This window comes from Cynocephalus volans, chromosome 6 (assembly GCF_027409185.1).
Source record: "Cynocephalus volans isolate mCynVol1 chromosome 6, mCynVol1.pri, whole genome shotgun sequence".
In the NCBI taxonomy this organism is placed as follows: domain Eukaryota; kingdom Metazoa; phylum Chordata; class Mammalia; order Dermoptera; family Cynocephalidae; genus Cynocephalus; species Cynocephalus volans.
The window spans coordinates 26,225,265-26,238,833 of record NC_084465.1 but is presented as its reverse complement, the minus strand read 5'-3'; the positions used below and the strand labels follow the sequence as shown (position 1 = coordinate 26,238,833).

Genomic DNA, 13,569 nt, shown 5'->3' with positions numbered 1-13,569 from the left:
TATATTTCTCACACTTCTGGAGGCTGGGAAGTCCAATATCAAGGTACCAACATCTGGTGAGGGCCTTCTTGCTGCATCATCCCATGGTGGAAGGTGGAAGGGCAAGAGAGCATAAGAGAGAGCGAGTGAGAGAGAAAGAGAGGAAAGGGCTGGGTTCAGCTGTTTATCAGAAACTCACTCCCACAATAACTAACCCACTCACACAATAACAGCATTAATCCATTTATGAGGGCTCATGAGGACCCAAATGCCTGTTAAAGGTTGCACTTCTCGACACTGTTGCAATGGGGATTAAGTTTCCAAACATATGAACTTTGGGGGATACATTCAAACTGTAGCAAGGGCAGACAGAAGAAGCTGGAGAGGGCCCAGGTTAAGTGGGGTACCACCCCAGGGGAGTTTTCAGGATCAGATTTGGTTTTTTAGCTAGTGAAGAGATTTAATTTAAAGAAAAGTTATGAAATTTATTACAGATATCAAGGTAAGAAATGGAGACTGAAATTAAGGTAGTTGGAGTAAGAATGAAGAATAGGGAATTGATTTGAAATATAAGGAAGTGGAATTAGATGAGACTTGGTTGACTAATTGAAGAGGACAAGGGAGGAGTCAAACATGACTTCCAGCTTTCTGTGTAGACCATAGTACTCTTCACCAGGTGTTATACAGGTGGATCGGAAGGACAGGTTTTAGGAAAAGATGATGAATTCAGCTGAATCTCTCCAAACCAATAATAGCATATCCTTTACACTTAGTCTAAAAGTTATTTCCAGGAAAAAATCTCTTTGGTAGGCCTGTTTCCTCTTTGACCCTTTAACACTCAGTGTTATTTCCAGGGAAACTTCCTTGGCAGGCATGTCCCTTCTTTGTTCTGATGGCATCCTGTGAGTACCTACCTGTATCATAGTATTTATCGCACTGAATTATAGTAGTTTGTTTACTTGTCCGTGCCTCCCGTTAGACTGTAAGCTCTGTAAGGGCAGGGCCAGTGGGCCAGTGCCTTTCATTTCTTTATCTCTAGTTTGTAGCACACACAGTGCATGTAGTAGGTTTATCATGTATTTGAGTTGAAATGAATTATTAAAGAGGCTGCTGTTAGGGAACAGGATGGGACAAAATTTTTAGTATATTTTCAGCTTTTCTCTGGTGATGGTGAAGGTGAACTAAAGAATTGTTGAGAAGATGAGAGAGCTATCATTTAATGTTTCATTAGTTTTGTTGTTGTTTTTTAACTTATCTATATTTTTGAAATAGCCACTTACAAGCCTCTCATTTTAGGAATCCTTTACATTACCTCTGTTGATTCTGATTGAAGACAGTTTCATGGGCATATTTTCTGTCAGTAGATTCCTTCACTAGATCCTGCATCTTCTCTAAAAAGTATTTCTACCAATGGAAAGTGTGGTGCACAGGTTTCTATTATAAAATTATGAACTGAATGCACCCATTTACCTTCCCCTATTTCTCACATATCATTGAAAATGACAAAGCAAACATAAGACAAAGAAATCATAATTACATTAAAAAACAGAAAAGGGAGGCTTTGAAGCCAGATTCCCTGTGTCTGAATCCAGGCTCTGCCATTTACCAACTGTGTGACCTTGGGCAAGTTCCTTATTCTTCTTTTTACCTGTTTTCTCATCTATGAAATTAGAATGATGATAATAGTACCTGTCTCCTAGAGTTATTGTGAAGCTCATGAGAAAAAATATGTGCTAAGCACTTAGAGTTTTTTACATTCAGCAAATGTTGAATTAATGTTAGCTGCTGTTATTATTGTTATTGTTGTAATACCAGAAATTTTGAAGAATTTCAGGGTGATAGAAAGCTGTTGATTGGGAAACCAGCACAGAATAAAACGCAGCCCCAAATACATACTCCTTAAGTCAGAGAAGTTCTTAGCAGGCATGTTCCTGAAACTCTAAGTTTAGAGTCAGCAAGTATAGGAAGGAGAGAGCAGGTTTGGGGGGAGGGTGAGACATCAGGGCAAATAATTAAAGAACTGCCTTCAAAACAGTTACTTCCCCTACTCCTCTTCATTCTCTTATCTAACGAACTTTAGCAATGGCATTAGTTTCCAGGATAAAGCTGTGAGAACAGCTTTTCAAGCAAAGTAGAGGGTTTGCTTTGGGGACAGTTGGGCAGACATTGTGAGCATTAACTGGGATTGGAGAAAGAGTGGACAAAGCAGGGCCTTAGGTAATGGACCTCCACAATAGACTGGGTGCAGAGCCTTAGGTAATAGACCTCCACAATAGACTGGGTGCAGAGCCTCAGGTAATGGACCTCCACAGTAGATTGGGTGAGGAGGGTGGAATGAGGGGAGGAAAAAAAAAAGGAGCTCTGTCAAGGACTGGCATACATTAAAGGACCATACGATCAAAATACAGCCTGCCTTATTTTGGCAATAATAAGGTAAAACTGCTTTCTTTTTTTCCACTTCTAAAGGGAAACCTGTCTATCAGTGTACCACTTAAAACTTGCAGAGACCCACAGTCAGGCTTCCCATTTGGAGGTTTTGGAGACAGGTTAATACAACTACTGAGGAAATGCACATTTCTAACCAATGTAGTCCTTTATTTATTAATATGAATAGATGATCAAGGCTCACTGGACAGTTGAGGAAAACTAGACTTGAAAGAGGGTGACTAAGATGAACAGATAAAACAGCTTCTGGTGTGGAAACGGGGATAATGAGGATGCAGAATAGAACTTTAGGAAGTTGTGATCACAGGAGGTATTCTCACAGAGCCAAGAGTGAATTTGATCTATAAATAAAAAACGAGCTGCCATGGATAAAAAGTAATGATTAACGAATTACAGTAGTTAGTTCTATACTGAAGAATTGATTGCCAAAATAAAAATTCAGTTGGAGGATTAAATAATAGGCTTAAGAGCAGTTATTTCTCATGGAAATAAAGTAGAGGACATATGCAGACCATAAAGTAAGAAGAACAACAGATAGGAAAGTACATGAGGAAAATTCATACTTTGAGGATAGATTTAAGTGATCCAGTGTCCATATTATGGGAGTTACAGAAGAAAAGGTCAGACAGTGGAAGGGACAGAGTAAACAAGTAAAGAATATTTCCCTATATGAAGAAAGACTCTGAGTTTTTAAGTATAAACGGCACATCAAGGAACAAGCAAGAAAAATGCAAAAACCAACAAAAAGCACCTTCTTATACGTTACTGAACTACTACTTATGATCCCAGGGGTAGAAAACAAGTTACATGGAAGGACACAAGACTGAGAATCAGACTGGCATGGATTTCTCACCTGCAACATGGTTTGCTAGAAGCTAAGTATCTCAGTGTTCCGAGGAAAATTATCTTGAAGACAGAATTCTGTACCCGGTCTAACCAGAGTATAAATGGGAGGTCAAAATAAATAACTCTGAAAGTTTACAACATATATCTATTTTGAGAAAATTACTTGAGGAGGAGGTATTTCTAGTAAAATGAAAAATCCAAAAAAAAAGGAAGATTTGGATATAAGAAGCAGTAGTGTGCAAAAAACTCTAAGTAAAACTTAGAATTGAGGGCCGGCCCATGGCTCACTCAGGAGAGTGCAGTGCTGATAACACCAAGGCCACGCGTTTGGATCCTATATAGGGATGGCCGGTTGGCTCACTGGCAGAGCCTGGTGCTGACAACACCAAGTCAAGGGTTAAGATCCCCTTACCGGTCATCTTAAAAAAAATAAATAAAAAATAAAACTTAGAGTAGTATCTAAATAAAGGGATCATGAAACCTAATATGATTGTTAAGAGATATCTAAAACTGTAGAGAAAAAATGTAAGAGTGTCTTTGTGTGTGTGTGTGTGTGTGTGTGTATAAAACATTCTGTAACTGAAATTAAACAAATTGGGAGTAGTGCAAAAGGTTGTAATTCTTTGTTTTAAAATTTACAGGTGTAATATCTACTTATTAAAAGAAAAATTTCAATAATATAGAAATGCATAGGGTGAAAAGTGAAGGTCCTTATTGCAAGCAAATATAACAAATTTGTACAAATCAGTTAAAAAAAAAAAAAAAGACATCTCAATAGAAGAAATGTATATGAAGCTTGAGCAGGCATTTCCCAAATTCATATGACCAATAAACATGAAAACCTGCTCAACTTCATTGCTAATAAGAGAAATGCATTTTTAAAAAAGATAGGTTTACAAACCCATAAGAATTGCTAAATTAAAAAGACTGATAATGACAATTCCAAGTATTGACAAGACTGTGGAACAACAGGAATTCTCACATGTTGCTGGTAGGTTTGTAAATTGGTACAACCATTTTGAAAAACATTTTGACTTTATGTCATAAAGGTAAAGATTCCTATACGTTCCCATACTCAGAAATTTCATTTCTAGATTTATAGCCAACAGAAATGTATGTAGGCCCCTATGTACCTGAAAACATGTTCAAAAATGCTTATGGCAACATTAAGAGCCACAGATTTAAAACAACCCAAAAGTCTGTTCATACAACTTAGACTTGATAAATAAAGTGTGGTATATATTAATACAAAGAAATAGTATTTGGCAGTAGAAATGAGCAGACCACCCCTCGAACCCCAACACCATGGGTGAATCTCAGAAACATAATTGTGAATGAAAGAGCCCAGAAAGAATACGTACTTTACCATTCTATTCCAGTACTCTTCAAAACTAGCAAAAATAAACAATAGCGTTTAGAGATACATACCTAGGTATACTAAAAAGCTATAAAAAGATAGCAGGTTTTAGGTTACCTCTAGAAGTGGAGAGGGTAACTTGGAGGGTGTGTGATCAAGAAGGGCAGGCAAGGGCTTCTGGGCATTGGCAATATTCTGTTTCTTGACCTGGGTGATGGTTACATGTTCCCTTTTTAATTGTTAAACTCTAAATTTATATTTATGTACACTCCTATGCATGTGTCAAATTTCACAATAAAAGGAGTGAAATTTAAAAAGCACAGGCCCTGCTTCATAGCTTCCTAAACTCATTCCTCTTTCCAGAGGTAACCACCATTAATAGGCAAGTTTCTTTCCAGACTCATTATTCTTAATATTGTTAGAAAAATAAAATTTTTTTGTTTTTTAGAAAGTAATAGAGATAATAGGATGTAGATCTTCCCAAGAAAAAAGGAAAGAAAAAAAGATGCTTGATTATTTCAGTAAAATTAGAAAAGTGGACAAATGAGACAAGAGATAATGGTAAATGAAAATGTATAAGATGGCAGGGATAAATCTAAAAATGAAAAGAAAATCAAATGGGGTTTATCTGTGGAAAACACACTAAAGTAGTTTACTACTTTAATAGATTAAAGGAAAAGGTGTGATTTTCCTGATATCAAAAAAAGCATTTAATAAAATTTGATACTGTGTTCATTTTGTTAAAATGCATTAAGCTGTACCCTTATGATATATATTCATTTTTCTGTGTATTACATTTCAACACAAATTTTATTTTTAAAAAACCATACCCATTCCTGGTAAGGAAAAAAAATTCTTAGGTATCCAGGGATAGAAGAAAATTAATTTTATTGATAGAATATCTACAAGAAACTAATAACAAACATCATACATAATGGTGAAACCTTACCAGTGTTCTCATTAAAGTAAAAAAGAAGACACAAAGATGCCCACTGTCATCTCTACTATTCAATCTAGTTCTGGAGTTTTCAGCCAACACAATAGAAGACCTGGGGAGGTGGGGGGGGGGTACATATATTAGAAAGAAAGAGCTGAAATTTGTCATTAATAGCAGATGATCTGATAGTCTACCTATAAAATTCAAGGTAATTAATACTACAGTTCAGAAAGTTGGCTGGATAAAATTTAAACTTGCAAAGATAAATCACTTTTCCACTTATTAACAACAACCAATTAGAAAATAAAGAGAGATCTTTTCACAATTGTATGGAAATTTATAACGTACTTAGAAATAAAAACCAAAAACACCCAATGAAACTATACTGCTAGATATCAAAAAAGATAAGAATAAATGGCTAAAGATTATGTTCCTTCATGGGTTTTCCCAAGTAAAACTCACAACAGACTTTTTTATAATTCAGTTTTTATTTTGACATAATTTCAGATTTACAGAAAAATTGCAGTGGTAAAAAATTCTGTATCCGTCACTCAGATTCCCCGAATGTTAACATTTTATCTTATTTGCTTTATCCTGCTCGCTATCTTCTGCCGGTTCCCCCCATATGTAATTCATATATACACAGACATGTGCATATATATTGTTTTGCTGTTTTAACCATTTGCAAGCAAGTTGCAGATATGATGCCCTTTCACATCTAAATACTTCAGTGTCTGTTCGTGAAAAGCAAAGACATTCTTTTACATAACTGAAGAACATGTAACAAAAAAAAAAATTAACACAACACAATAAGGGATAAAATTAACACTAGTATCTAAGTTACAGACCTTATTTCAGATTTTGCCAGTTATCCTAATAATGTCTTTTATAGCAAAAGAAAATCCTAGATCATGTGTTACTTTCTTTTGTCATGTATCTTTAGTCTCCTTTAGTCTAAAACAGTTTCTCAACCTGTCTTTGTCTTTTTTGACATTGATATTTTAGAACAGTACAGACTAGTTGTATTGTAGAATGTCCCTTAGTTGGGTTTATCCCATGTTTCTTCATGATTACATTCAGCTTATTCATTTTGGGCAGGACTACCACTAAGAAATATTGTGTTCAAATAATTGTACACATTGATTGGTTTGTCCCATTATTAGTGATGTTAACTTTGATCACCTAGATAAGACGCTATCTGTCCAAGTAACTTTTTATAGATTTAACAAACTGATTCTAAAATTCACTTTAAGAGTAAATGGAGAAAAATAGCTAAGAAGTTTTTGAAAAAGAAGGACACAAAGGGGTATTTGTACTACTAGATATTGAAAGACACTTTCAATAGTAATGAAAACAGTGTGGTAATGGACTAGGAATAGACAGACAGTCCATTCTAATGGGACAGGAATAGAGCCCAGAAGCTGATATCTATATGCAATATTTTAGTAAGGATGCATTACTAGATGTGACAGCTATCTTAACTATGCTTTTCTCAGCACTTGAAACTAACTCATGGTAAACAGTCTGCCAAAGCAAGTTTCTTTTGTTGCTACTACCCTAGATGCTAAGGTGACTGTGTCCTAAAAAGCCAACAGATCTTTACATATTCATCTCATACAGGGTATGGAATCCCTGTGGTAGGAGATGCTTACATAACCAACAAGTAATATTGTGGGATAGGGTGAATGGATTGCTTTGGCCTGAGCAGCTTGAGCCCAGGGAATAGTAAGAAGTTCTGTTTGCTTGTTGGGGTGGGGGTCAGAGATTTCCTTGGCTTTCCTGTCCAGGCTTCCAGCTGTCTTTTCAGGTACAGCTAATATTGGGCTTTATATTTTGAAAGCAGCGACCAGTTAAACTGATTTGTCCTTTAGGTTATTTGAAATTTATAACTAGTTAATACTTTAACATAAAAATTTTATGTTTATTTTTTTTTAAATGGCATCATCCCAAATGTTCAATAGCACATCTGGAGGTGGCTACATCTTATAAGTAACAGACTTACTAAGCAATAAATGTTATGTGTTACTTTATTTGCAAGCCTTTACACTTAAGATTCTGTGATGTTGCTTTATATTTATATATAATTTATAGATTTTGTGTCCAAGGTGCTTAGACGTGAATATTGGGATTTTCTTAATTCTAGAACATGTGTAGTATATAATTGTGGTGGCATTTCAAATAAGTGTAGAAGGGAGCACTTTCCTTAAGTGGTTTGGGGACAGTAGCCTATCCATTTTGGGGGGGGAAAATTAGAACCCTGCCTCATATAATACACAAAAGTCAGTTCTGGATGTATTCAAATTCTGAATATAAAAAGCAAAACTATGAAAATATTAGAAATAAAAGAGAGTATTTTAATACTTTTATGATGATGCAGCCTTATAACACTAAAATCATGGGTTCGGATCTAATACTGTCCAGCTGCCAAAAACAAAACAAAACAAAACAAAAACAAAAAAACTTACAATGATGCAGAAATAAAGGACATACAAAGCAAAGGAGCCATAAAAGAAAAGATTGAGAGATTCAGTTATATGAAAACCTCTGAATGTGAAAAGATACCATAAACAAAATTAAAAGACAAGAAGGAATGAAATAAAGACTTTCTACGAATCTGTGAGAAGACAACCTAATAGAGAAAGTGGACGAAGAATATGAGACAATTCCCAAAGGAAGAAAAACAAATGGGCCAGTGAACATGTGATCTAGTAAAGTCAGGGAAATGCAACTTAACCTGATCCCAATTTGTACCCATGAGATTGGCACAAATGAAGAGGTTAAAGTGGGCCTGGAGAAATAGGCACTTTCACACTGCTGGGAGTATGAATTGTCCAGTCTTTCTGAAGAGCAATATGGCCCTATAACAACTTTGTATCTGTAACAATTTTAAATGCATATGCCTTTGACCCAGAAATTCTACTTGCAGAAATACTCATACATTTACATATGAATATATGTAGCGGAAGCTTTGTTACAATATTGTTTGTAATAGTGAAAACATTGGAAACAATCTAATCATCTGTCATATTATCTTCTTTCTGCCTTTGGGCTAGAACTTAAACCCATTTCCCTGGTTACTATAAGCTCCTGCTTACTCCCTGGGGTAGAACAAGTGCTTGTGACATGGAAGATGGGTCAGACATCACCGGTACACAGTCCCTTAGCTGCAGGTTCCCTTCTGGATAGTCACAGTTTACCTCTGCATACAACTTTAGTTTTACTTTTTTACTTCTGCATTTTCTAATGGGAGTTCCTGATCAGGTGACCCAGTTCTATGGGTGATTTAATGAGCAGCAAGTAATTTTTAGAAAAATAGGATTTGCACATAGAGAATTTGGGAGAGGATTCAGAGAGCTACTTTAGACCCTAAAACTCAATTTCATTTTTGTCAAGGTTGAGGAACATATGCTATACTCCACATACTGAAAATTAATGCTTAGACTTCATGGCATTAGCTTTGACAAATTCCCATGATTTATTCAAAATGAAATGGCTTTCTAATATGTTAGTTGCTCTTGGGCTGTAAATATGAGAAAGAAATCTGTAGTAACTTACTAGAGAGAAAGAGGAGTTGCCTCTTTAGTCCCAGCCGTAAGACTGCTTGATAGAATGTTTACTATTTATCAAACATTAATCAGATGCTGTTTATCCAACAGTTTAATTTCCATAGATCATGAAATTATTAAAAGAAGCCAGCAGTTGGGCTAGCGGCTGGCACTGTCTGATAGAAATATTATGAGCCACAAAATTTAAAATTTCCTAGTAGCCACATTAAAAAAAAAAAATAGGTGACATTAATTTTAAAATTCTTATTTAACCCTGTATATTAAAAAATCATTTTAACATATAGTCAATATAAAAATATTAATTTTACATTCTTTTGGGGGTACTCAGTCTTTGAAATCCAGTCGGTATCTTACATTTAAAGCATATCTCGGTTTGGACTAGCCACATTTCAAGTGCTCTATAGCCATATGTGGCTAGTGGCTGCTGCATTGGACAGTGCAGGGCTAGACTGTAAGCTCTAGGGGACAGAAATAGTAATTGTTTTATAATTGTATTCTAAGCACCTAGCACAGTGCATGGTACATAGCTGGTGTCCAATAATATTTTTGGTTTAATGAATGAATGGATAAATATAAAACCATCGTTTCACTAATTCTTCAACATGCGATTCATGTGAGTGAGTTATGTTTGTCACAGAAATAGGTGGCAGTAAACTTAAAACAGAACACCTTCCCTACTGTACAGCCATTTAGTAAAAATCCTAGAATAAACTGTTTTTCTTTTCATATTTGCCCAAAAACAGTTTTAAAAATTATCTGTTGGCACCAGGTAATACAGCAAATGACATTATAGAGATCCTTAGAGTTTCTGACTGTTGACTGTAGCAACTCTGTTTCTTTTTTTCTTTATATTTGTCTTGCTAATTCTTAGAAAGAAGCATTTGCATCTTGAGAAGACCACTGAATAATCCAACACCTGTCCCCTAAGTCATATATCTCTTAACTGTAATCATACCGAAACCACTGAGAGTTGGACACTGTTGTGATCATCTCTGTCACTGTTTACTTTGACCTGAAGTTAAAGTCAACAAAACTTTTAGTACCTCTTACATATCTCCAATTGTTTTAGGTGTTGCAGGTGATACAGGATAATTATTATAGATAATCTTTGCCCTTGAGGAGCTTATAATCTATTTGGAGAAGAAAAAAGAACTGATGAAACGAGTAGAGAAAAATTAAATGATGAATTAGTTGATTCTTACCTTTCTTCAGTGTTTTCTGTGTGGCCTAGGCTTGGTTATAGAAAGGTGAATACAAATACATTCCTCTTTCCTCAAATAGCTCACAGCCTCCTGGAAAGAAACAGTTATATTTTAACATAATAAATGTAATAAATCTGTGAGGTACAGTAATAATATTCCCATGTACAGATGCGGGAGCTGAGAGATTCAGTGAGGGTCAGTGACTTGCTCAAGGTTAGAAAGAACCTGAATTCAAACCTAGATACTTATGCGTGCCCTTGCTTTTTCTTCCATACCCCATGTTCTGTCTTTCAAGAGTCATAGAAAGAGAAATGGAGTTCTTCATCCAAGGTTAATCACAGCTCAGTAGTAAATTTACTAAATGATTGTAATTTGCCTGTGTACCCTAATATGTGAGTAGTATGGTACCGAACTTGATGGCCCTAGGGTTTTGTTAATGAGAAAGGGCTGCATGGGCTAGAGTTGGGGGCATTTCCACAACTAGGGATTAAAGGGTGGGCAGACTTGGCCAAGCAAGGTATAAGGAAAGGACTCTGGGCTTTCCAGGCAAAGAGACCAACTTAACCAGCAGTAGAGAGTGTGAGAGGGAAGGGACGAGGCCAGTGGGTGAAGGCTCTGAAATGCTGGGCAGAAGACTTGGTACTTGAACAGTAAGGAACCATCAAAGACTCTCAAACAGGACTGACAGGTTAGAACTGAGTGACTTAGCAATTCACTGTTTTTTTGTTTTGTTTTTTACTTGCTCAAGATTTGTGCAAAATTTCTTTTCAGTTCTTGTTTAAAAGCATACCTAGAAAATGGGATTTTGATTAAAAAATATATATATATATTTATATATAAGGCCTAAATTAGGTTGGTAATAAATGTTTATTTGTATAACAGATGTTAATTAGGTATCTGGCATTGTCGTAAATATTAATTAACATTATACTAGTATCTATTACTAACATACAAAAATAGATATGTCTTTAGGGTAAAGACTACTATAGTCGCTTCTCATTTCATCTAATATATGATTAAGCATCTTTGGTTTTGTAGCTATGCAAGAGTTTACATAGATTGGTATAAAAATGGTAAGGATAATAGAAATGACAAAGTTTTTTTTTTTTTTTTTAACTCTAAAATAACCTTGAAGTAATTTTTAGTGAACTAGTTGACATAATTTAAAGTTCAGAATGCTTTCAAATATAAATTGTAGAAGTAGTTCTTCTTAGTAAAGCTCTTATTAGGATGAAAGATGTTCTTTGAGATAAATATAAGGATATTATTTATTAACTGCTGTAATATCTGGAATGGTATTTAAATATCCTAAATTTTGCTATACTTCCTTGACAGCCAGTTTTCTTTTTAAGTGTATAATTATATAGTGTGGAAAAATAATAGGTTTTATGTGTGTGTATTTTTATTTATACACGACTCATTCACATTTGTGATTATATTTATGTAGTTCTCTAATATTCACAGTTTAATTTAGTTGGCCTATGTTTTTATTTCTCCTCTTAGGAAAATTAGAAAAATTTGTCCTGTTAGCTTTTGGATTATTAAACCCTTCCTTCTTCTTTTCCTGGAAATTCCAAGTTGTCAGCCATTTTCTTGAGTTTGTCATGCTATTTTGCCTCCCTTGGAAAAAGTCTTTTTGCAGTTATCAAAATCTGAAAATAGTCATATGAAATGGTAATGGAGACTAGCTCCCTAAAATCTTAAGTAGTGTGCGCGAATGTATAAAATCACCTATGCAAATAAAAAGTACATCTATGTTATAAATCTTCCCTAATCCCCTTTTAAAGCTAAAATGGTTGTTACTTAATTTTGTTTGTGCTTTTAATCTTGTGGGACACCCGTAGAAAACTGTCTTCTTTTCTCATAGGCCACAGACCTCCACCAGCACGAAGTGGACATCGTTGTGTGGCAGATAATACCAATCTATATGTGTTTGGAGGTTATAACCCAGATTATGATGAATCGGGAGGGCCAGATAATGAAGACTATCCTCTCTTCAGGGAGCTTTGGAGGTATCATTTTGCCACAGGAGTATGGCACCAGATGGGCACAGATGGCTACATGCCCCGGGAGTTGGCATCTATGTCACGTGAGTGAGAGCAGTTCTGAACTTTTGACTTTATGAAATGTCTGAGAGGCCAGGTTCAATGTTACATGTTCCTTGTCAGTAATTTATAATACTGTAATATGATTTAACCCTGTTAATGGATAGGCTTTTTACTGTGGTAATAATATGAGGGTACTTCAGAAAGTTCATGGAAAGATTCATACTATTCTTGTAATTCTGTTATTCCATGAACTTTTTGAAGAACCTTGTACAGCACAGTGATTCAGAATCATTGAGGTCCTGAGTTTGAATCCAGCTATATACCATTTGCTTCCCAGAGGAGTTTTAGTTTTAATTTCCTTACCTGTAAAATGGGATTAATAGTATCTCAGAGGGTTCAACGTTAAGTATTATATATATGCTAGGTAAAATAGTAGAAGATAAACAAATGGAGTTTATAACAAAGCCAATAGCTATTGAGCGAAATACCTCACACACATTATCTATTTAATCCTTACAGTGTTCCTATGATGCAGGTACTAGAATAATTGCCATTGTACAAATGAGGAAACTGAGGCTTTAGAGAGTCCCTAAGGGTAATGGCTAAGAGTGGAGGCTCTGGAGCCAGACTGCCTAGGATTGAATCCTAGCTTGGCAAGGTTCACTTTAGGAAACCTTCTACAAATTATTTAAACTGCTCTCCACCTCTGTTTCATCATCTATAAAAATGGAGAAGATAATAATAATTCCTACCTCACAGAGTTATTTTGAAGATTAATTTAAGGAGGTTAAATAGCTTTCCTGAGGTCACACTGGAATTTAAACCCTGCTCTCACTGGCTCGAGAGCCCATACTGTTGACTATTGCTCTGTATCAATTAAAGAAGTGGTTAAAAGAAAAGGCTGGGGGCGGTGGGGACTGAAATTATACAGTAGCACTATTTTGAGAGAGAGAAAGAATGCGTGAGTGTGTGTGGCAGGAACAGAAGAGATAAAGAGAGGAAAAACACCAAAGATACCTGCAGGATACTGTTGTATTTATTTTTATCTGGTAGAGGATTAAAATGACAGAAACCATAATTTAAAATGTAGAGATCATTACCCTGACAAAACCAGAATGATCCTTTAATCCCTTCACCCTGAGTCCCACTGTATCTTTGCTAACGCAAAGATGATACATTTTTCTCTGCT

The 13,569-nt window shown here is 35.4% G+C and overlaps 1 protein-coding gene across 3 annotated transcripts in view; it reads left to right on the top strand.

The window, feature by feature from the left end:
- KLHDC10 (kelch domain containing 10) overlaps positions 1–13,569 on the top strand; it is a 56,067-nt gene that overhangs the window by 29,224 nt on the left and 13,274 nt on the right. For all 3 annotated transcript variants that reach the window (XM_063100049.1, XM_063100048.1, XM_063100050.1), the window contains one exon: positions 12,200–12,421. In XM_063100049.1, coding sequence (XP_062956119.1) covers positions 12,200–12,421 — 222 coding nt within the window. The remainder of the gene's footprint in view (positions 1–12,199; positions 12,422–13,569) is intronic.